Genomic DNA, 25262 nt, shown 5'->3' with positions numbered 1-25262 from the left:
GTGGAGGAGGAGGAGGCAACGCGAACTTATCGATCGAGGAGGAGGAGGACGTGGTGGGTTGGCAGCTTGAAGAGGAGATAAGAATCGGTTTGGAGATGGGGTTTGTAAATGCTAAGTTAGGGTTTAGATTTTGGAAGATGATTTACATTGAGCCTATAGAGCCGAGCTTGAGCAAGCCGGCTTTGACTCAAGATCTGTTCGAAATTTAAATTAAGCATAAAGTTAAGGCTCTATGCCTCAGGCTCAGCCAATTCAAGTCGAGCCAAGTTTGAGCCGCTCATTTATTTTGATATACCTACCTATTATGAGCTTGGACATCAAGCAAGCTCGTGCTAGGCCTTGGACCAACCCAAGAGCTGCCTGACTCACCAAAAGAAAACCAAGTTATTTATTTTGCAAATAACCCTTAAAAAAATAAAAAAGACTTTCGTACGGTGAAAACTCTCTTTCTATACGTAGCCTTTGCTTTGCAACGGTGTTGCGTTTCCTTACTGAGAGCCACACGTAGCCCCACCAGACTTGTCTCACTTACATGCCACGCGTTCCTCAGAGCAAAACCCCTCTCTTTCCTCCCCCTCCCCAACAAACCAAACCCAAACCCAGAGCTAGCACTAAAACTCTGCACGGGTCGCTCTGTTTCCCGTTGTTAGAGAGAAATCAAGAAGCATCGAAGCAAAGCGTTCTCTCGCTCAAAAGTGATTCCTTCCGTTCTCTCCACTCTGAACCATTTAGAAACCCATCAATTTGAAGCGAAGAAGCCAAAGGAGCTCCGAGATGAGATCGATCGTTACCCGACTAATCCGCTCGTCGTCTCCCGTATCGCGATTGCAGTAAGTCCTCTAATCTCTCGAGTGTAGTAAGTCTTCAGTCATTGAATAGTTGGATTTTCTACTCATGCAAGAGTTCCTATCGAAATTAAAATTAAGATCTTTGTTTGCAATTACCTTGTAATCCTTAATAAGTGGTTGATTGTAAAAGATTCATGCCCAAAAGTTTGTCTTATCAATTCATATAACTTATCCCCATTATATAACTTAACATACCACTAATGGCGTTTGATATGTTCATTCTTATTCCGAGGGTGTCACTTGGGGGGAGTGTAAAGAATTCACCTTGAATCTAAGAGCCGTGGGTTCAAGTCTTACAAACAACTTCCTTATAAATGAAGGTAAAGCTGTGTACATCTTCCCTCCACAGAAACTGTGTAGTTAGGAGCCTCGTGAAGCCCTAGAAGTCATTTCTTAGTCATCTTTTGTAATCATAGTGGTAACCCACCTCAACATCCTCTTCTATGTGAAACAATATTTGGATATATTGCCTTCTAGTTGCCTGAAATTTTCGTATATCATATCCATATCTATATAATTATTTTAAGGGCATAAGCATATGCAACAACGGGTACTTTTCTATGAGAGGTTGAGATGGTTTTTGGATGTTTATATAGTTTGCAAATGCAGATTGGGTTGCTCTATTGTGATCTATAGCAATCTAAGACATCTAGCTTAGTCATAGAACATCTGACTTAGACTTGATTTTTGTGCTTTTGCTGGTAGATGGCAGATTCACATATGCATGCCTAGATATCTTATCCAAGACACCTAGCAAAATAGCCTTGACATCTCTGCTATTTACATCTTAAATCTTGTTGCGAGGAAAATAATTGAATGTTGCTAAAAGGGACAATAAAGAAGAGAACGGTCAAGTTGGTCAAAAATTAGAAAGCGGCATGACTTTTATTGAATAGAATCATTGTAACTTTCATAGCTTTCTTTAGAGTAATGGCTTAAGGTAAAGTTGTTGTTTCAATTTGGTGAGGTGGTTTTGTCATCAAGAAAGATAAAATAAAAGATTTTGTTATTGTACATGTGAGGAGGAAGAAGTGGAAGAGGGTTAAAGAAAGGAGAGAGAGAGAGAGAGAGAGAGAGAGAGAGAGAGAGAGAGAGACCAAATCGGATTTGGTTTGGTATGTACAAAGATTGGATCCATATCCATTTAATTTTGTTGATTTTGGATTCGAATCAGATTTTAAATGGAAATGTAATTGCAATATCCATATTTAGACCATTTATTATCGGATTATGTCAAACTTGAATTGGATTCAAATTCAATCGTATAAGGGACTGAATTTGGATTCTCAACGAATAACTAGTATACTATGAAATAAAAAAAATACAGTAATATTATTCCAAAACAACAAGTCTCAACTTTTGGCGCTAAATTATGATAATTTGATAGCTAAAAATTTGAGCATAATACCTCTATCATGTCATCCAGAACGGCACAAATTTAACAAATTAAGCAAATGTAATAGTAGTACAGAGGTTTTTTTTCTTGAGACTTGAGATAATTCAGACTATATAGGAATTAGAGTAATTCAAGGCTTCTATTTACATAATTTAAATATTGAACTATATATCCATTAGTTAAAGCTGATCGGATCCTAAACTACTTATACCGAATCCGACCCATTTATTATATGGATTGGAAAATTAAGATTCATGTATGAGTGAATCGGATTTGGAGCAAATTCAGTATTGGATAATTTGGAACTGGTTACATTCCTACCAATAAAGATATATGATTGGCTGACAAGCAATATTACATACCTATGGTGGTAATTTAAGCTAGCATATCCAAGGTCCTTCCTAGGAAGCATAGGGAATATTTTATTTAGGATCTATTGATTTGTGAATGGACATTGGAAGCAAAACCATCTCCTACTTGTTAGTTTAGAACAAATATTTCACATTAAAGACATCAATAATTGAAGAAAGAGAAGTTGGAAAAGGGATAGCACATCTCCATCAATTGAAATAAAGCTCAAGTGGACTACTTGTGCCAAGTTGTTGCAAGCCTTTAGAAGTATTTATAGAAAAGAATATGATTCAACTGTTGGAAATAAGAAGAATTTTAAAATTAGCAATTTTGGAACGATACTTATAAAGCTCTAATCTATCAAATGTTGATTGTAGAAGAAAAACTGATCATCAAGTTCTTCACACAAATTTTGGCATTTGTAGATATCTAGGCCAGTTTTTTTTTCCTGATTGACCAAATATTGAGTATATCATACACTCTATAATAAGGATCTTATCAGTCATGACTGTTTAAGGTTGATCTTTAATATGTATATCTCAAGGAAAGGAAAGTTTTCCATATTCAAATCTTCATCTTGTTCCCCTGTTTGATAAATTGTGCCTTTTTCCTTCTCTAGACTCTCTCTCCTCTTGGCATATATAATCCGTAGTGCCTCTTGTGCTACCTCGCCTCCTCTGCGTGTCTCAAGATGTCTCATTTCTGTCCTTAGCATGCCACCTCCAAAACAATCTCTTTGCTCCTGGCACATCTCTTGTTGTCAGACCATCTACATAACCTCTGCTGGCAGCTCATAAAACCTTGGCAAGAGTCATCAACAATTAAAGGGAAAAATATGGAAAGAGAGAAAATTCAATCTACTGAAAGATGAAAGAAAACTAACTGAACTACCTTTGCTACGTCTTGCACAAATATTTAATGGAGAAGTAGAACTCTAACCTAGTTTAAATAAAGGATGAATTCCTCAAATTTAGAATGTTGATAGTAGACATTACAAATTTTAATATACCTAATGTTGCTCACAGCTGAACAAATGGAATAGAATTTTGAGTTATATACTGAGAAGTTGTCTATGATTTATAACCTTCCAGAATGAAAATATTACTAGTTTAATGACTAAAAGTTAAAACTAGCTAAGAATTGTCCTCAATTATAGGTATGTTTGGTTGTAATTTTTCTTCTAATTAGAAGCATGCTTCTCTTCTTCTTGCAAACTCGTGTTCCCTCTTGGTAACGCCATAACCTGATTTTATTTTGAAAGACAATTCTCTACCTATTCAAACATTGATGTCATTGCAGAATCTGTCCTTGTGGCATCATTGTTGGAAGAAAATTTTAAGGGAAAATTATTTTACCCCTTTGTGATTTGACCCAAATTCAACTTACACCTTGTGCTTCAAACTTACAACTTAACCCCTGTGATCTAAGACCAATTCGTTTTTATTTTTCATCCAAAACTAATGGTATTAATTGACCAAACTACCCTTACCATCATCGGCGCTAATCTTTTTTTTTTTAATAAGCAATTTGCTAAATGACCAAACTACCTCTATCATTAAATCAAACTATATTTTCATGGGAGTAATTAAATCTTTTTAATGTTTGCATCTCATTAATGGTTGACTAATGATTGCAACTTAGCATGGACCGTAGGAGGGGAGGGGGTTAAGTGCTTAAATTGAAAGTACGTGGAAGTAAGTTGAAACCAAGTCAATCCATAGGAGAATAAACTGTAATTTACCCAAACTTTAATCATGAATAAGCAAGTTTTGATCTACTTGTGTGTCTCCATTGTTCCTCTAGACAAAAAATATTATCCAAGGAGAATTTTAAGTCTTTCAGTGTGTAATGGGTGTCTTCTGGTAGGCATAAACAAATGAAAAGCCAAATTGAGCATTGTTTTATTTTATGAATAGAATACAAAGATAAAATATATCATCTAACGTGCTCAATTTCTTTTGCATTTTAGTTATTTAAATAAGATATTCTTTTTTCTTTTTTTTTGTATAGATTAGGTTTCCATGCTTAAAATGAGGACCATAATTCTTTCTCACTTTCTTTTTGATGGTGCTAATTGAAGAATTTTGGATAGTTTAAGCTCTTAACTCATAATTATGGAGAAGAATGTTAAGTTAAAAAGATATAGGATAAATGGGCTTAAAGCTAAGTACATAGAGTAAATCTTTATTATGTCAAGACAATGAGTGGAGGATTTTGAATGGGAAGAGTGATGTTATTCAGAGTTGTGAGTCTGATTTTGTGTTGGATCTGACTCAAATCCAACCCTGAACTTCAAATAAATGATGCCCCATATGTGAAGATGCTTTCCCATCTCTCTCTCTCTCTCTGACCACGTGTGAATGCTATAATCATGAGGAACCCAACTAATAGGAGATTAATTCAACATATTCAACATAGATCTGGTTAATTGGATGTAGTGCAATAAGTTGAAGGCTCCATTTGAGGTGTTCCCTAACTAGGTCAGTTCTGTTTTTTTCCAAGTATTTTCTTCTCCTCTCAACTTTTCTTTTTCTTTTTTCCTTCCTTCCCCTTTGTTATCAGATATGAGACCTCTGCACCTACTTTGCCCTACAAAGGTTGCTACAACTATCATTGTGAGTGTAAGTTTTTTTTTTAAAAAGCCTAATTGGCTAATTTACTGAATTAACAAGATATGTAAGTTGCTTTTGGGTGAATTAAAAATGAACATTGGAATACTTCCCTTTAGCAAAGGTACTTGTTCGCTTGCAGCACTTGGCTTTCTAACAAGCTAAAGTTGATAAGCTAAGGTTCCCTTGTTGCAGTTTGTGTCATGCTGATGTGCCATGTCAACACAGTTTCGACAATATGTAACTGCAAAAATGCAAAGGAGGATGTACATAAAGAGAGAGCACTAACTGCATTGCAAGAACATCACCATCGAGTCTTTGTTGCCAACCACTTCCCTAATGTCTCTTCTCGCCGTGCCATTCCTATGCTATGCCCTAGTTTTTCTCTCCACATGGGAAAAGAGAAGAAGGATTGTGGGTTTTGACTTTTGAAAGCTCACTCACTTATCAGATCTTAACTTATAAAAGATTCGTTATAAATGAGTCTGTGCCTGACTTTAAATAAAACCGATAAGCTTTATTGGATCATCTTCCTCAGTGAACCTAAGCTCCTCAAACCTTGACCACCACAACTTCTCTTCTCTCCCACCCATGATTCCATCTCCTCTGCCTCTTTTCTTCCCAAATAGCTTCCTCTGTCCCTCCTCTGCCTCTAAATAGGCCCTATATTATTGTAAATTGATGTTACGAGGCAGAAGGGAGTGTGTTGTTGGCACCACACTCTGTTCTATATGTCGACACAATATGTTTTGCTGGCACGCCTCGTGCTAGTCGGCGTAGCAATTCATGTGATAAACATGTCTAGAGATGTTCACTAGACATTTAAATACATACTTTTACAGTAGGAGTTAACTATTGAAATTTTTTCTGAAGTTTTAAATTAGAATAATTGGCCACCATATACTCCAAAGCCAATTGAACTTGATAAAGTTGGACAAATGCAGTTTGGGTGTTGACTAAATTCTTGTTTTTTATTAGTCCCTAAGGCCTTGTTTGCTTTGAGTTTAGGGACCCCCCCTGAACTAGTTGAGGGACCTCTAACTTGATTCAGTGATCAAATATTTTTTTTTTATCTTTTTTATATCTAACTAAGTTTACTCCGTAAAAAATCAAGACTAAGAATGAGACTAACTAATTGAGTTCGGGGCTTAACCTCAAACCAAACAAGGCAATTGAATCATATATTATAGATTCAAAAGGTTTATTTTTGTTGTACCTTGTTCTCTATCAATGATGGCTGTGCTGGTCAGCATTATAAATATATTCAATCATATTATGTATTGACAATATTTATATTTGACTATTGCTATATCTTTAATAAAATAAGTTATTTATAAAAATAATCTAAAGATAAAAGACTTTAATGTTAGTTTTAATACATATATTTAAACTAAAAAAAAAAATCAAAGATTGACGTGCCAAAGACCCCAAAATATTAATAAATATACTAAATTTTTAATTAAAAATAGGTTAAAGGCATGTTGGTCAGCATGCCCCATCCAATAGTGGCACAGCACGACATGTGCCCTCGGCATGGCCATTGTAATCTCCATTAGTGTTATTCTTTTGTTTCGACCATAAGTCCTTAATCTTCCATTTACTAGTGGGTATTCCAGATTTCTAGATTATTATTCTTCCTAGATCTTTTGAAGTTTTTCTATTGGGACCAAGGTTCCCAGTATCGGGATCGGGATCGATATCGGTCGTCCAAAAAAACGATACGTATCGGCCCTATCGGCCGTTTGTATCGGATCAGACTATTTTTTAATTATATAAAATTCTAAATATTATTTAAAAATACAGAAAAATACAGAAAGATTTAGAAAAAATGATAAAAAATAAGAAAACAAAAATTACTTACATATGAAGTCTAAAAATTTAAAAAATGTATTAACTTACTCAAAATTTAAAACTTCGTTGAATATCGAGTTGGTTTTCGTAAATTTCTATAGTCTTTATCATCATAATCACCATAAGTTTGTAAATATTAATGTCTGGGACCTGATGCTCTAAAAAGTGATTCCATCATACTAGTCATATTGTATGGATCTTGTTGTGTGACTTGCGTTTGGGGAGGATAATAACCAGCATTTGGATCTTGTGCCTGAGAATACTAAGGATATAGAGGATAATAACTAGTATATGGATCTTGTGATAGCTCCAAACAATAAATATTCGATGTACCATAATCATAGGAACCAATGCATCTCATGACGACGTCGTTGATATGTATATATATCCTCAGTTTCTCTGTCTTCACTCCTTATGCCTCCTTGACTTTCCTCAACAAATGTAGATGGAATGATCTCATCACCATATGTATCATCAGGACTATGACTATTACTAGTAGGTATACTATCTCTTGCTGCTGAAAGACTCGTACTAGCCTCTGCCCTCGTCATGGTCTCTCCCAATATTTCATCTAACCATGGGTTATCTCTGTCATCTAATAACCTGTCCTCTATTTCTCTGATCCATGGAGTGGGGTCTTCTTCATCAAAAACATGATTTAAATCAATCAGTTGTTCATTTTCTGCCTTTCTTCTTAAATTTCTCTCCTTCAATCTCATATTATAATGACAAAAAACTAACTTCTCCAATCTTTCCATTGTCAATCGATTGCGTGTTTTTGTGTGGATTAAGGAGAAAGTAGTCCAATTTCTTTCACAGTGATGAAGACACAGTTTGACTTAAAATCTTCTTTGCTATTGGCGTCAAATTTGGTGCCTCCTCCCATCTATAAATAAACCACCATTCAGTTGGAGTGTTATGAGATATAACTGCAGCAACTTTAGCAGTACTGAATTGCCCAGCTCTCAATCTATATCTCTCCATCTGAAATCAAAAATATATTATTAGCTTATTGATTATATTGATTATTGAAAGTTAAAACTTTAAATAAATAATAATAAAATTATTTAATTGAATCATAACTTACTTCTTTATCGCACAGGATTTGTTTATGAATATCAAGCTCAAGCTTGCTGATTACCTTTCTAACCCCCAACAAGACTTTACTATCATTATTGACATTTTTAGAGAATTGAAATCTTGGATTAAAAAAATATCCTGTAGAAATTTAAAATTTGTAAGCATTCAAATTTTTAAATATTCATAAATAAAAGTAAATTAAAACTTAAAACTTAAAAGCATGCTTACCGGCAGCGTGTATATCTCTATGTAGTTGTTTGTAACTTTGGCCCATATTTTTTTTTATTTATTCTTTAGCTATGTCCATTGCCTCATATAAAAAACCCATCTCAAACTTGTTATCACTGTTTACAAGTCTTAATACTTTGACAAGAGGCTCAAATACTGCGGTGACAATTGTAATATTATCCCAAAATGTATTTTCAAGAGCCATATTTTTCAAAGTTTCATCTAAATATTTATCTTTAGGTTCATATTCTTAATTTTCATAGACCATTCCTGTGATGTAAACATTCGCATAATATTATCCTTTTTGCGCATGATGCTCTCCAAGGCTAAAAAGTGAGTGGCAAATCTAGTGACGCCGGGTCTGATGATCTCCCTACCACCAGTCATCTGCCTGAGTAAATTAAGAACCAACCATGGTTATATATAAAATTTATTAACCTCTGACCTTCACATATGACCATATCAATTTCAGGCTCTTTTGCAATATTCTCTAGCATCAGATCAATACAATGTGCAACACATGGCGTCCAATATAAATAAGGTCTTTTAATCATTAGTAAATTTCCAGCAGCTTTATAATTTGCCCCATTATCAGTAATCACTTGGACTACTCTTTTTTCACCGATTTCTTGTACCACCTCATCCATCAACTGACAAATATAATCTACATTTTTGAAATAAGCAGTAGCATCCATAAACTTCAAAAATATTGTCCCCATGCCAGAGTACACTAAGAAATTAATTATATTTCTTCTGTTTTGTGTACTCCACCCATCACACATCAGTGTATAACTAAATTCATCCCAATACCGTTTAAATGTCTCAATATAAGTATGAAGTTTATCTACCTCTGAGTCAAGATATTTAGTAGCAATATCATTTGAACTAGGAGGGGAAACACCAGGCCCTACTAATTGTATAGCATCCACTATAGTATGATAGTAAGGGTTATCAGCTACATTGAAAGGAATATTGTTGTAGAAGAAAAATTTAAAGATAGCTCTACCAATATGTTTCTTTGCATTTTTAATTCCTTTGAGAGCTGTCTTGATTGAAGTCTGTGTACGATCCCTTTTTTTTTGAAGATATGTATCTATTGGTCCAATATTTTCAGACTCTGCTGTAACACCAGGAGTCCTATGGGTAGAACTGCTGCCCCCATATTCTACAATGTGGTACAATGTTGCCACCCAATATCGGTATCATATGACTTCTCTTTTGGAGCCATTGATATTTTAGCTCTGCAAGACTGCAACTAAAAAATATAAACAAAAATTAAAATAAAATATAAAATAATTTAAAATTTATGAGGCATGCATAAGCAGCACCAGGTGCTGCTGTAGCAGAGAAGTCTCTGCTGCAGCACCTGCAGCAGGTGCTTAGCAGCATGGTGCGCAGCAACAGCTGCTGCATTGCTACAGCTGCTACACAACGGAAAAAAAAAACTGAAAAAAAAAACTTACCCAAGGTCACTGGAGATTGAGGTCATCGGAGAACGTCGTCGGAGGTCGAGGTCACCGGAGAGACGGAGATCTACTCACTACTCAGTCACCGATGAGAAAGAAAGAGATCCGTGAGAGAGAGAAAGAAAGAAAGAAAGAAAAGAGAGAAAGAGAGAAAGAGAGAAAGAGAGAGAGAAAAGGGAGAGAGGCAGGTGGGGGGTGGGGATCCGGGTTGGATCCGACCCGTTCCCACCCGTTTCGGTCGGGATCGGCTGATCCCGACCGAAACTGATCGGGTTTTGGCCGAAACGGCCGAAACTGGGAACCCTAATTGGGACTATATATTGAAGTTTAGAATAATGCATAAGCAGGAGACAACTTCAAACTGATTCTTGATCAAAATTAGGGTTTGAAACTTATATTGAACTTCTTCTGGTTAACCCAAGAAAAAATGCATATGTTATTTTATGTGAAATATTTTATGCTCTCTGACTTATGTTTTGCAATATCAATGCTGTACAGTTCATCAAATTTATTGAGAAATGGGAGGGGATTCTCGACTGATACTACAACTGGTACTACAAATGATCCCAATTGTGTGGATGAGCCCTTTAAAGTGGAGGAAGCAGAGACAGTAAAAGGTCCAGCACCTCCATCAGATAAGGTAGTGACTTATTGCACCTTCTTATGCTTTGAAATTCTTATTCTTATTTTCTGTTTAGATTTAATAAATCTTATACAGAAAGTTCTGTCTGAAAATTTCTTTCTTTCTGAAAATCAGCAAGAGGTAGTGCTTTAATGGTAATGGAGTAATTTTGGGTACATTGTCCCATAATGGAAAAGAAACTAAAGAAGATTTTGATATAATAAAGCAGTAGTATTCATTAAGTTTCTCAAAAATAATACATTTAAACTTTAACCAGCTCCTTTTTTGTCTAGGCAGTATAATATTTCAAATGCAGTCAATAAGATACTGTAGTTATTTCTAGAGAGAGGAAAGGTTGAAAAGGGTCAACATACGGTGTTTAACTTAATGTCCATTTACCGTTTACCACCTCCGAATGCTGGAATTGGAAAATTCAAAATAAATATAACCAAGTCCTGGTCAACCAATAAAAATCTACTGTTTTGCTTTTCTTGGAGTGACCATTTCCTAATGTGTCATTGTAGTTACTTGTACTTGGTGGGAATGGTTTTGTTGGTTCACATGTTTGCAAGGAAGCGTTGGATCAGGGCTTGTCTGTTTCTAGCCTTAGCAGGTATGCTTTTTCTTGGACATTGTTGTTGTTCTTCTAACTTCTTAACTTTTTGACTATGAGAGAATTCTATTGCTTCTTTCTTATATTATGATGAGATCTGAAGCCAAATATTTTCAGAACCAAAGGATTGATTGAAGGCAATGAAGAAACTAAGATGAGATTGGCAAGCAATTGCTGTCACTATAATCCAAAGAATCTGGAAGACAACTGAATAATCATCACAACTTTCATAAATCCATATTTATCCAACTAATGTTGTAGCTGGTAAGCATATGAGTAGATCTAGTGACTAGTGTAAATAATATGTGCTCACTTAAAGCATCAAATGGGTTTAAGATCACTAAATATATGAAAGCTACAATAAAGTTGTAAATTTAATTCTCCGAGTATATGATGTCCTTATAAGGAACTCTTCTCCTTTGCTAATCCTATTACCTTACTCAACCAATTTTAGACTCAAACAAGGTTTGAAAAATCAGGATCAGGATCGGAATTGGCCTTCCGGAAAAATGATACTTATCCGCCGGATCGGCTGTATTAGCCATATTGGTCACCTGAATTGGATTAGACTTTTTTAATTATCTAAATTCTAAATATTATTTAAAAATACAGAAAAATTTCAAAAAATTTAGAAAAAATGACAAAAAAAAAAGAAAATAAAGAAAGAAAAACTATGGTGTAGTGAAGAAGAAGAAGAAAAAAGAAAAAAGAAAAAAAGAGAGTAGAAGAAAAAAAAAACTGAGAGAAATAAAAAAATATTAAAAAAATATATATCGGAGTTCGCCGGAGTTAGATCTGTGTTGCCGGAGTTCACCGGAGCTAGACCTCTCCATAAGAGAAACAGTGACTATATGGTGAAAAGAGAAAAAGAGAAAGAAAAAGTGAAAGAGAGAGAGAGAGTGAGAAGAAAGAGAGAAAGGGAGAAAGAGAGAGTTTGGATCAGGTTCGGGTTTGGATCACGATCAGGTTTGGCCGATCCTGCTAATCATAGGCTCAAAACTTATCTGCATATTCATTTATTTCATGTCCCAGCAGTTTTTAACTCCACATTCTTTTAACATGGTACTTTCAGATTCAATAAGTGTCTTTATTTGTTTCTCAGATCTGGTAGGTCATCTATACGTGAAAGTTGGGCTGATAAAGTCGTGTGGCACCAAGGTTAAACATATAAAAGAGCATTATTCGTTGATTCTTTTGGTCTTGGAATTGGATTTGAGCTTTCCTTTTTTGATAGGTAGCCTTCTTGTACCTGATTCATGGAAGGATGCTATGAATGGTGTAACTGCCGTGGTAAGTTGCTCCTTGTTGCTTTATTGGATGACTTGATATCATTAGGAACATGCAATTACAAGAAATGGACTACTTATGATTTGAAATAACTAGAATAGATTGCTTTCATAATCTCACGCTATGTTAGAGTTATTATGTTATATTTTATTTATTTATTTTGATATATGATGAGTTTGTATAAATACGCCAAGGCCCCCTCTATCATTTTATAAAATAAATTCACCAAATCCTCTTCTCTTCTTCTCTCTTTTCTGCAAACTCATTCTTGGTTTAATCTTTTATTGTTTCAGTACTAAATAGGAACTTGGAAATTTTAAGATAACAGGCATAAAGTGCTACTGTGGAATGATATTACGTAACAGATCGAAATAGAAAGAAAGTCCTTAGGAGGAAAGTCAGTTATGGAGTCGAAGTTGGTTAATCTTGGTCCATGATTAGAAGAGTTTCAACTTTGAAGGGCAATACTATTTATATGTTTCTTCTATTTCAGCAGGACTTAGATCTTATCTTATGTTTTGTTTAAATAAGTATATTCAGCTCTTATTCCTTTTGTCCTTTTTGACTTTGTCATGGAAGATGGGAAAGCATAGGAAGAGTTTTCTATTCCGCAAATTCAGACTTCAGGATTTCTCCTTCTCCTTTTTGTCTCACTTTTTATATTCTTATCTTCTTATTTTTATTTCTACGTTTCATTTACTTCTTTGCTGAGAATGCTGAAATTGCTTTATAACAGATAATATTGGAAACACATAACGAAATTTCTTTCTTATTAAATTTTGTAATTTATGCTTCTTATAATAATATAATCATGTGCCTAATTTACAGAAATCGTCTTGTAGTAATACATTTATTTATTTCTATTTTAAAGTGATGCATTAATTAACTTGCAGAGATTTCTGATCACTAGTTTGAGCATTACCTAATGAAGGGCTGCATCAATTTGTCTCTTTGTCGCTTTCCCCAGTACCTTTTGTTTTGAATCCATGAGATCTCTTGCAATAATTATATAGGTTTTTGCTAAATGCTTTGCATCTATTTCTGTTGAGTTCGAACCTGGAACCAGTGGCAGAGCCAGGATTTTATTTTAGAGGGGGCAGAATTATTATGATCTATACTTAAAGTAGTTAGTATGCTAAAAGAATATATTTATTAACAAAGTTTTATATCTATTCATGATCAGTGAAATACTACTTTTTTGCTTAAATTTCACAAGAATTTATAACTCTTGATCCAAGACTCAATAATTTTAATCAAAGTTTTAAAATTCGGTATCAAGATCAGTATTAGAATTGACCACTAAAAAAAATGACACGTATTGGTTGTATTGATTTGTCATATCGGATTAGACTATTTTTTAATTATAAAATTCTAAATATTACTTAAAAATGTAGCAAATTTTTTAAAAATAATAGAAAAATAAGAAAATAAACATTAGTCCTATATAAAGTCTAAAAACTAAAGAAAAACTATTAAATCATGATGAATTCTGACTTAAATTTGGTAAATTTATATACTCATAAATTATTGTTGCAAAATAATAGTAAAGGGAAATCTCTTTTTTCACTGTTTTACAACAGTAAGAAAAAGAGGTATTAAAAAGTGGATGAAAAAGAGAGGAGAAATTTGAAAAGGAAAACAAAAGAGAAATAAAAGATTCACCTTGTGTTCACTAAAGTGCAGACTAACTAGAAAGGTTTCACTGGATTGGCTGCTGGATGAGCTCGATGAAGCATGAAGGGTGGGAGGAGAGTTTGTGTAAGAGATAAATGGTAAAAGATAAAAACTTGAAAAGAAGCTAGCTAGGGACATTAATTATTATGTCTCCTAGGTTAGATCTATTTTTAGAATTGACTTGAATTAAAAAAAAGAAGTAGTTTTTGCTGAGTTCTAATTGATACAACTGATATGGCTAAGACAGATTGGCCGAAAACAATAAAATCAAGATCAGGCGTGACTCAAGATTGGCTGATTTTGGGAGCCATGGTTTTAGTGTCAATCTTTCAATGACTTCTTTTTGTTTTGTAAAAACTTAGTTTTGTTATCACCAATTTCTATATGACTAACCATTTAATAATTAAAATGAAGCTCCAACAATATTAGAGGCAAAAAATCAAAACTAACTTTGATATATTTTTCAACTCAAATTTATGATCATGATGAGTAATCACAAGATTAAAACAATAAAATAAAATATTATAATTTATAACTTCCAAGAAATATTTTTTTTGAAGTGGATCTATGGTGAGGAATAAGAACCTTCCATGTGGGACTTCCCACTCGTGATAATTCACCAAATAAAGTACTGGATGAAAAAAAATAAAATAAAGTAATAATATAAGTGGGTTGGGCTGCCTCCCGGGGTTGGGGTGGTGATGGTGGTGTGCCACTGCACCCCCCTCGTCCCCCTACCTCCAACCCTGCTTGGATCTGAATTTTTTTACTAAGCCTGTAGCTTAAGGTCCAGAGAAATATGTGAGCCATCAACCGACTGCATTATCTTGGACATACTTTGTAGCCCTTGTTCCAAGTTCTAGTTGAAAAGGTTACTCAATAAGAACATATATGGCAAAAGATCTGTCTAGGCATACCTGTCTTGTTGGTTCTTGCATGATTATCAGTGCAGGTCTTTTATATCTGGTATTTTGCTGCTGATGTATTTTGGAGACTTTATTTGCTTTTGAGGATGTTGGAGAGTTAGTGTTGCTTTCTTTTATAAAATTTATCCCGCAAACTTCTGACTCCTTTTAAGCTGGAAAATATATCACCTAATATTATCTAGAAGGTAAAATATAGAACAAATTAATTTGTCTGAGATGTTGCTGAGTGCTATATCACTGTCTTTGCAATTGCTAGTCTTATTGAGGTACTTAAATTTACCATCTATGTGGATTTTAGGCAATCAGTGCTGCATGTGTAACATAAATACATAATCCTAATGACAGTTATATTACAGTTTAAACGTGTAAAATTCATATGAAAAATTAAATACTTCTGCAGATATCCTGTGTTGGAGGTTTTGGGTCGAATTCTCATATGTACAAGATTAATGGGACTGCAAACATCAATGCAATCAGAGCTGCCGCCGAACAAGGTATATTAAATTATTTTCTCTCTACTTTTCTTAGTGACCTTTTTCCCCTTCAAATCTTATTTTTATTTTACTTTGGGTATTTATTAGAATAAGTGGTTATGATAGAACTTGTGTGCTTTTCTTTTCGTAAATTCCCACTCCTTTATCAAACTAAAGAAAAACTTGTCTTTAAACCAGAACCTTGTGAATACTTTGAGAGCCTTGTGTAGTTTCCCAACCAAGGGACGCTTACCTATGCATATCGCTCTTTTTTAGATGAATGAATTTCGGTGGAAAGATGAATGAATTTCGGTGAAGGGGGATTTTGGGATCAGATTGTTTGACTCATATGCTCTTATAAGGAATAAGGAGAGAGGATAATGATCTATGACAAGGATAGATGACTCTTTTTCCCTCCCAAGTACTCTCCTTATCACTTTAAGGGAATATTGAGAAACATGAAAGTTATCCAAAGTAATTATGATTGATGATGCTGCTGGGAATTTAGTCATAGTGTGTTTGTTCCGAGGATGACCTCGTCAGTTGGCAAATGCTGTGCCAACTGGCACTTGCTCTACTAATAAGGGCATGGCATTCAGTATGGTTGTGACAGTGGCATAGCTCTGTGCCGACTCCGTTTCGACCGACATAGATTGGACCAAAGATTATTCAAAGAGACCTTTGGTCTCTTTATTTGGAAATCACTTTACTAAATTAAGAAAGTGAGAGTGATATAAGGTAAGAGAAGCGAAAGAGTGGGAAAAAGAGGGGAAAGAGAGGAAATTAAGAAATAATTTAAGATTTTCTTTTATTAATCTCATCATATTACATATTTTCTTTCATTCTCTCGAGTTTTTTTTTTTTTTTGTTTTACACTTTAAAAATTATTTGGATTGTACAATTTTATGGTCCAAGTTTGAGTTGAGTCTGACTTTGACTTTAACCTAAGTCCTTGAATTATAGGAATTTACTATTTAAAATAATTCTAGAAAAATAACTAGCAAATATTCATGTGATATTTGAAAAATATGAAACTAGACTAGAGAGATTGATTTGGTAATACCATGATATATATTTTTCGTATTTAGACTAAGGATCCTCGTACGGAAGGCATGTGTCGTGCCACCGGTTGGCACGCTGTGTGCAACTAGCACGCCTAATACATCTCCAATATATTTTTAGGGTATTTAGAGATGTTTTTGATTAGTCTTTTATCCATTGATTAATTTTGTAAATGACCTATTTTGTTAAGGATATAACAATAATCAAGTAGAGTCATTATTCAACACATAATATGATTGAACACATTTATTAATTCACAAATAGTTCAATAACTAAAATCAATACTTGTTGTAATGTCTCATGTAATCTTCATACAAATATGGATTTTGCTATTTTAGTATGACACAAAATGGATATTGAACATGTATCAAAATGATCGGCATTAGTACAAGCATACCATAAGTATATGCAGGTTGCATATTGTGGGTATTGAATATATGTGACTCTGGTAACTGATATGATGGCAATAATGATGAACTCCTCATCCTATGAGTTGTCCTGATATCCTGTTACCTATAGACTGAAGTCCTTCCATAAAAAAGTAATCCAATATATTTCTATACTACTTTTGAACTAAATTTGAATGAATTTGATATATTAATTTCATTCTTTTTATATTTGGAGAAAATTTTGTGGAAAATCTAATTTTTTCTTTGATTCCTATATTTTAAAGGTATTTTTTATAGATCTAGCATCAAAATGCTAGATCTATGTAGAGAGATCTTTACAAATGGAAGATCTAGCAAAATGGAGGTAGGATTTAAAGAAGAAAACATAAATTCTTCCTTAATGTCCTCTTTCGTCTCCCTTTCACATCTCTTTCACCTTCTCTCACCTTCTATCACTTTCATCCCAAATTTAGTAAAGTGTGGGCTGCCTAAGTAACAAAGAATGAGACAAAAACCTAACCCTTAATGAGTTATTGGTTTATTGTTGCATCATCACTAACCTTTATTTCCTTAATGGGTTATTAATTTGTTGGCTTATTGGAGGCTTTAGAGCATCACCACCTTAATGGATTATTGGCTTATTGGAGGCCTCTAAAATATCTTTTGACCCATCATTATTCGACAAACTTGCTGTGTCGGCTCGGCACGCATCTATGCAGGTTGGCATGATGATTGGAATGCCTCCATGCCAACCAGTATGCCTCGACAGTTTTGCGATTGGCACATCACGTGCCAAGTGTTGTGCCCTCATCTGCAGGGTAAGTGCCGGTCAATAGGTCAATCTTTGATTGTGCAATAGCTAATGTGACCTAGGAACGAGAAAATATATTGATATGGAAAAATATAATGAGGTACTTACATCATTCCCTAAGGAGAACAGATAGCACTTCTGTGAATCTCTTTTTCTTCCTCCAAGTACCACTTTTTATACTAGCATGGTTAGATAGATAAGAAAGTTAAAAGATAACTCACTAAGCCATGGGGAAAGAAGATCAGACCCACCTAGTTGTGGGGAAAAACCAAAACAACCCACCTAGCTTGTGGGGAAAAGAAGGAAGAATCCACCACAAAAGAGAGGAGGGAGGAGAAGAGAGAGAACGAGAAAGGGATAAAAATGAAATCCTCCACAAGAATAATAATTTTTTATTTTTCATCATTTTTCTCTCTTCATTATTGAAATTCCCTCGCTTCTATATATAAAGATGAGAAAATTACATCAAATCATAATTTGAACTTATCTTGACCTTTCCTATTCTAATTCAAGGTTCCCAATCTCAGCTGATTTCAATCCCAGTGAATTGGTTGCTTTTGGTGTCGGATCGGCCAGATCGGCTGATCCTGTCTCGTATTGGGCTCACTTTTGCTATTTCGGCGAGATGGCAGCAAAGAGCGAACGTTTAGTAGTTGTTTTGATGTAAAGGAGAGGTGAAGGAAGCTATTGCAGCGGTCGAGGGGCGGACGAGGTGGACCTTAATTGTGGAGGAGATGGGTTTGTCGTGGTGGAGGGCTTGAGGAGCTTGATCTTCTGAGGAAGAAGACGATCACTCAAGTTGATACTCTTTTGAACTTCGACTTATTAATAGGTTAATTTAATAGGAGAGAGATAGAACAGTGGAGATTCAATAACGATGATTCAAAACCTAGTTCCTCTCCCCCTTATCTTTTTTTTTTTTTCCCTTTCGGATTTTCTTGGTGTAGGCACACTGTTTTAAGCTTTCGAATGAGGAGCCATTAACGACGGTAATGGAGATCTAAGGTTAGGGTTTTGAAGGAGTAGATTTGGGGAGTAAAAATTTTGCCTACATATTTGAGTAATTTGGAAATTGATGATGGGGCGATGGACTATTGAGATGGAGGGGATATGATGGGTCTTTTGGGTAGATGTGGAGAGATGAGAGAGTAGAAAGAGAGAAAATCTCCAATGAAAACGGGAGAACAGAGTGATCGGAGGGGAATTCGAATTCCCGTAAGTAATTAGTAAAGAATAATACTTGGGATATCCTATAAAAATTTTCAATATTAAACGTAAGGATTTTTTTAGTTTTTAGATTCGATATGTGATTTTTTTATTTTCTTATTTCTCTTATTATTATTTTTCTAAATTTTAGAAATTTTCCAAATTTGTAAGTAATTTTGAAATGTTACATAATTAAATAATAATCCATACTGTATTGTCTGATATAGGCAGCCGATACTATTGATTCAGCCGATTAATATTATTTTATTGGGTGGCCGATCCTGAGCCTGAATGCGATATTTGGAACCTTGATCTAATCTATAACTAAACTAGGACTCTATTTAAATTAAAGATCAACCAAATCCTGACAAAACATATCTAAAAAGAAATAACAATCCAATCTCCTAGATTTTAGGAGTTTTAACTAAATATGACACTTTAAAAACAAATCTAATTTATAGATAAAAAATATTCTGAAAATAAAAAATAAAAGAAAATCTAATTCTCATCAATGGCTGAGCTGTTTATTTCTTCGTTTATCATGGATATTTTAGAAAGAATAATTTATTTATTGCATTCATTGCTTATATCTTGCTAATTTGGACTGTATAACTGCTTAGCTTGTGTTATTGCAACCCACAAGATGGCTATTGTGGTGCAACTTATGGAAATGAGCATTCTCAGTTGATAAATAATACCATAGCAATGTTAGAAAACAGAATGATAGTACATTCTCATTATTACAATTAATGTGGTATCAAAGATAAAAGTGACAATTTTGATACTTTATTGGATGATGAAATAGTGTAAATAGCTTGCTATGTTCTCTTTAAGATTTTCTGTTGATAACTTGATATGCATTTTTAAATTCAAGTTGCTGTTCAGTATGAAACACTTATATTATAGTACATCTTTAGATATACATAGCCACATAGAATTTCATTTATCAACTTCTTCACATCTGCAGGTGTAAAAAGATTTGTATATATCTCAGCTGCTGATTTTGGTGTGGCAAATTACTTGTTACGAGGCTACTATGAGGGAAAGGTATAGATATTTTCAAATTTGTCAGATCATTCTGTATTATCCATATATTAGCTTAGCAAATGAGGGTCAGTTCATTTTAAATGGCTTATAATATAAGAAAACCAGGGCTTTAAGATAGCTGACTATCCTTACAAGTTTCAGTCATTTGAGTTGCTCCTGATGCCTCAGAACAAGTAATGGTTGACTAAAGAAAATGGTATTCTTTCTAGTACTTGGAAGGGGAGGAATCTCATATTATCTTTTGACATATTCCCCAAAAGTAAGCACTAGCTTCCTTAGACAATGAGCAAAGCCCTTTCTGCTACTATAATTTTGTTGTTCGATTTTGACACGCTACCTGTTAATTAGAGACCAGATTGCATATATAATTACCTGGTAGTACTATCATTAAAATAGGAAAAAAAATATAAGGATTTAATTATATGCTTTCAATGTAATTGAAGTGCTCTAAAATTTGAAGACCTAGATCTAATCTCTTTGGAGGGAATGGTAGTTATCACGTGAATTTATCATTCACTCCTGTTCAGACATCTTTAGATGTGGTGCCTTGAGTCAATGATTTATGTCAAATTGCTTTGAACATGGAACTGTTCAGTCTTCAAACATGAAAGTTTTGTCTATATTTAGAATTTTCATTTCCTTGAAATGTGTCAGAGATTACTAGATATAACCCATCAAATTACTGAAAGCCTAGAAGCTGATGCTCATCTTTAGATGTGGTGCCTTGACAAAAATTTAGATTGCAGTTATCACATGAATTTAGCACTCACTCCTGTTTGACATAAATCATTGACTCAAGGCACCACATCACTAGAGGTTGCCAGGTCTTGGTTGGAGAACATCGCTAGACATTGAGCTCGCCGAGATCTATGATGGCTGCCGTCAATAGAGAGAGAGAGAGAGAGAGAGAAGAAAAGAGAGAAAATAGAAAATGGGGGCATCATGAACCATGGTTCTAATGCTCAAACAGTATCTGGTCCGTTCAAACAATATCTGTGAAACATTCTAGGCTAAGTTGAGGTTCCGATCAAAGTTGGCTGCTAAAAAAACAATATATGTCGGCTGTATCAGTTATCTGTATCAGATCATATTATTTTGTTAATGACATAAAATTCTATGTAGGGAAATTTTTAAAAATTTAAAAAACATAACAAAGTAAGAAAATAAAAATTAGTTACATATGAATTCCAATAATTAAAGAAAAAGTTCACTCAAAATTGTGATAAATTCTTAGCTAAATTTGATAAATTCATATGCTCGTAAAGTGCTGAGTGAGAAGAAGAGAGATTTCTCTTTTCACTACTATTGTACAATAGTAAGAAAAGGAAAGTTAAAGAGTCGGGAGAAAGAGAGAAGAAATTAGGAAAAAAATAATGCTTGATACCTATAAGGCACAGATCGTATCGACCACCGGCCGGCAAAGCACAGCACAACATGTGTCATAAGAGAAGGAGAGAAAAAGGTAAGGAACTACTCACCTTCACCCTTCATCGCTCACCATCGTTGGCTCGCCGTTTGTTGCTCGCCAAGTTGCCGTTGTTGCTTGTCACCGCTCGCACCCCCCGTCAGGTGCCTTAGCTCGTTAAAAACTTGTTGCGGATTAGGATCTTTTTCCTCCCTCGGGCTAGGGCACTCGATGGGGGTGCGAGTGGCGAGAGCTTGGGTGGCGGCGAGCGGCAACGACAACTCGGCGAGCAACGATCGGTGACGGCAAGCTCAACAACGAGGTAGATGGCGAGCAGCGAAGCTACTAGTGCACGACCATCCATGATGAGCGGTTTCTTAAACATTTCATTGTCAGATATTAGAAAGACATGACAAGCTGCTAGGCTTTGCTGCTAATTTTGTAATATCTCTGCAATAAAGAAAGGTCTTGTTCCTTGTGATAGTCTAAGAACCAACATGTTGTGTAATTGAATAAATTTGAAGCATAACCAATTAGGCTGGAGAAATGTTTGATTTTGATCAGGTAAAGCATTAGATTACTTGACAGCTCAGACACTATTATCTTGCAGAAGATTTATATTTTTTGATAAATCTAAAATCATTTGTGTTCCTATTTTAACTTGCAGCCACGTAAAGGAAAGATTTATACACAAACAGTATAGGCTGATACATTTTGTTAAAGATTTCCGTTCACAGGCAACATGATTTATTTGCTGTATGAAACTGTGAAAAGTAATAATGGTTCTCCACTTTCTTACCTGTTTAGTTTTTACTAGTGTATTTCTCTTTAAGTTGTCTTTTTAGGAGTTGAGTTTTAATCTTACTTGAAGTTGAACATGTTGCATCTGACATTCTTGTGTATAGCTTTTGTCATTCTGGTTAGTGTTCTTTATAACAAAATAATGTTGTTTCTCATACAGAAAGCTGCTGAAGCTGAGTTGTTATCAAAATTTACTTATGGAGGTCAGTTTTGTCAATTTTGTTAACTTGAGTCCATGCGAAGCATTTTTTGCGATCTGTTTACTCAAGTGGCATTCCATTAGGTCTTACATCCAAAATTATTGTATCCTACATATAGATGATCAATAATGGTGACTGCCACACCCTTATTCTTGCAGGTGTAATACTGAGGCCAGGTTTTATATATGGGACTCGACAAGTTGGAAGCATGAAAATACCTTTAAGCCTTATTGGGTCACCTCTGGAGATGGTAAAGTCAAAATCATGTCCTCTGATACACACACACAGAAATTTATGTTTAATATGCAAATTCACCACTTACACACGTATGCATGTACTTTTGTATGTGGGGATGTGCATATGTAGGAAATGTCTTTAATACTGATTGGTCGTTGAACAGTGTTACACTTGCGTCAATAAATCCCAAAATAATTGTAAATGCTGTTCTAGTTTTGCAGTTTATTTGTGATGGTTGATATTACGGGCATAGGGGTTCCGGTAGTTTATATTTTAGACAAATAAACCACAGCATCTTAGATTTATATCTTATTTTTATTCTGTCACCTAGTTCTTTGGACTTCAATAAAAATATAGATTATCAAGATTGCTTCTATGTTTATATATAAACAATCCCACACACCATAATATAATTAGGCATTCTACTGTTCCACTGTTCTGAAGCATTCAGCTCATAAGCATCATGGAGCTTCCGAATGCAAGATCAGTGCTGTTCATCATAGTATATGAGTATCAAAATTATGGTTGATACAAGAACAACGTACATTGGACGTCATAAATCTATCACCAAGTTCTCTTAAAATTAGTGATTTTCTTTTTGTGAGATTGCATCATTGTCATTAAATTTATAGTGTAGAATTATCCAAATCAGTTTATTCTCTTATTGTTAAATGGAGATCAAATTGTCGTTTGGATTTTAAGAAGCTGTCTTATTTCTTATGCAGTTATTCTTTTGACCTTTTACTTTATTCCACCTGATTCATAGTCAAGATCTCTTGAAAGTCGAAACTTGAGAGTTGAAAGTACATATATTCAGGTTATTGGACATTATATGTGTCAAATCATGTTGAGCAGAGTGGATCTAGCAATTGGAAGTTCCAATTATTAGATCCAGGTGAATAGTACTCTCTCTCTCTCTCACACACACATGCTATGTATATGTGTCAGTGTGTACATATCCCTGTATATATGTGTATGCAACATCTCAATTGTACCTAGTGGCTAAAACATATTGTCAAAAAATTAAATCAAGGGTCTTTGTTTTCCACTTATATTATTATACATATAAAAACCTACTTGCATACTGCAACATTAAATTATTTAAAAAGTTAATCTATCATGAAGAAACATTTCTTCTGATGACCATCTTGATGGATAAGTGGAAGTGTATTGTGACAAATATTTCTTATGAAACTTCATGTTCCTAAATTCTGGATAGCTAGGGACGGTCACTGATTTATTACTGTCATATAGTTCACTTGCATAAGTATCTATGTTGTTATTCCTCAATGTGCCACTTATTAAAGTGTTTTGTATCATAACTGTCTTGATCTTTACTAGATAATCAATTGACTAAAAAACTTAAGTTGCTACGTAACAGATCAATGATACATATCATGCCTTAAATTTGTTTCCTCACATTTAGCCCGTATATCAATTACTACGTCTGGATATACTATCATCCCTTTTAATGTCCAGTGACTACACTATACAGGAAGAAAAGTGGGACAATAAAGTTTGAACCAATGACATTTAGAAAATTGTAAGTTGACCCAACAGCTTAAGACTTTAGGTAATGTACCAACTATGTGGATCATGCGTTTTAACATCACTAAAATTAGGTAATACGTCAACAATTTATATCACGCCTTTAGTAATATTCAATGTTAATGCAATGTTCATGTTTTAATGAAAAGTATGTAGTTCAGTTCTCTATTTCTATAGTACGTATATATAATATATGTATGCATGCATGAATCTATTCAACTATGGTGGTTGCAAAGTTGGAAACCTCACTATGGATATGAATTCTGAAAAACTTTACTTGTAAGTACCCATAGTTTCAGACCTTTTCAACGCATTAAAGTTATAAGATTTGTATGATTATGATAGCGCTATTTCTTTTGGATGATTTCATGAATAAGCAGTTTGTGCAGATCATGTATTTTTTTTTTTCCTTTGCGGTTTGTGCAGATCATGGGTTTTTCCTTCTTTCTTTCCCTTTTTTTTTATTTTAATTCCTAGGCCTAAAACCTTCTCCTATATTTGAGTGACCATAGATATTCTTATGTGCGAACTGATCAACTATTTCTGAGATTTTAAATAATGAACTTTTCTCAATTTCAGATTCTTCAACATGCAAAACCACTTAGTCGACTACCAATCATCGGCCCTGTTTTCATCCCTCCAGTGAATGTCACAGGCGTTGCAAAAGTTGCTGTAAGAGCTGCAGCAGACCCAGCATTCCCTCCGGGCATCATTGACATTTATGGCATCCATCGTTACAGTGAGCAAAAGTGATTATCCTTTCAGCCAAGGAAAAGGACGTGAGCTCGAAATATATTTTTCTTGGCAATTACATGCGACCAATAAATGCAAAATATTATGCAGTATTTTATGTTTTGATGACTTTCTTTCCAATAAATTTTCCTAGTGATTGTTTCATCTTGCTAAAATGGCACCACTGGATTGCTTATTTGATAAGCCTTTTTGTTTTATGCACATGCTCACATTTGGCTTTCTCTAACCAAGGGTGCCGAGGAATTGCCCTCTTTCTACTAAAACCTACTCTTTGACATTTGAGTTTGTTCATTCTTTGACAACAAACTTACCTCTTTGCTTAGGTAGGATAAATATTTCCCTTGTTAATAATAAAGGAAAGTGAACTCTTCATTGCTTA

General features: G+C 34.4%; 1 protein-coding gene across 1 annotated transcript; it reads left to right on the top strand.

Moving 5' to 3' along the window:
• The first annotated feature begins 562 nt into the window (after positions 1–562).
• LOC140767893 (uncharacterized protein At1g32220, chloroplastic) lies at positions 563–25262 on the top strand. The gene is made up of 10 exons (XM_073107975.1): positions 563–830; positions 10328–10469; positions 10976–11064; positions 12167–12222; positions 12299–12354; positions 15352–15445; positions 19860–19939; positions 22306–22348; positions 22504–22595; positions 24710–25262. The coding sequence occupies exons 1-10, from the start codon at positions 775–777 to the stop codon at positions 24881–24883; spliced, it is 882 nt and encodes a 293-aa protein (XP_072964076.1). The 5' UTR covers positions 563–774; the 3' UTR covers positions 24884–25262.

This window comes from Typha angustifolia, chromosome 9, assembly GCF_048772165.1.
Source record: "Typha angustifolia cultivar Huaian chromosome 9, ASM4877216v1, whole genome shotgun sequence".
Lineage (NCBI taxonomy): Eukaryota > Viridiplantae > Streptophyta > Magnoliopsida > Poales > Typhaceae > Typha > Typha angustifolia.
The sequence above is the reverse complement of the archived record's forward strand: the minus strand, read 5'-3'. Positions and strand labels throughout refer to the sequence as shown.

Coding starts and splice junctions, on each gene's coding strand:
- LOC140767893 (XM_073107975.1), top strand. CDS start 775: ATGAGATCGATCGTTACCCGACTAATCCGCTCGTCGTCTCCCGTATCG. Junction 831..10,327: donor TCTCCCGTATCGCGATTGCA/GTAAGTCCTCTA, acceptor AATGCTGTACAG/TTCATCAAATTTATTGAGAA. Junction 11,065..12,166: donor TCTGTTTCTAGCCTTAGCAG/GTATGCTTTTTC, acceptor TTTGTTTCTCAG/ATCTGGTAGGTCATCTATAC.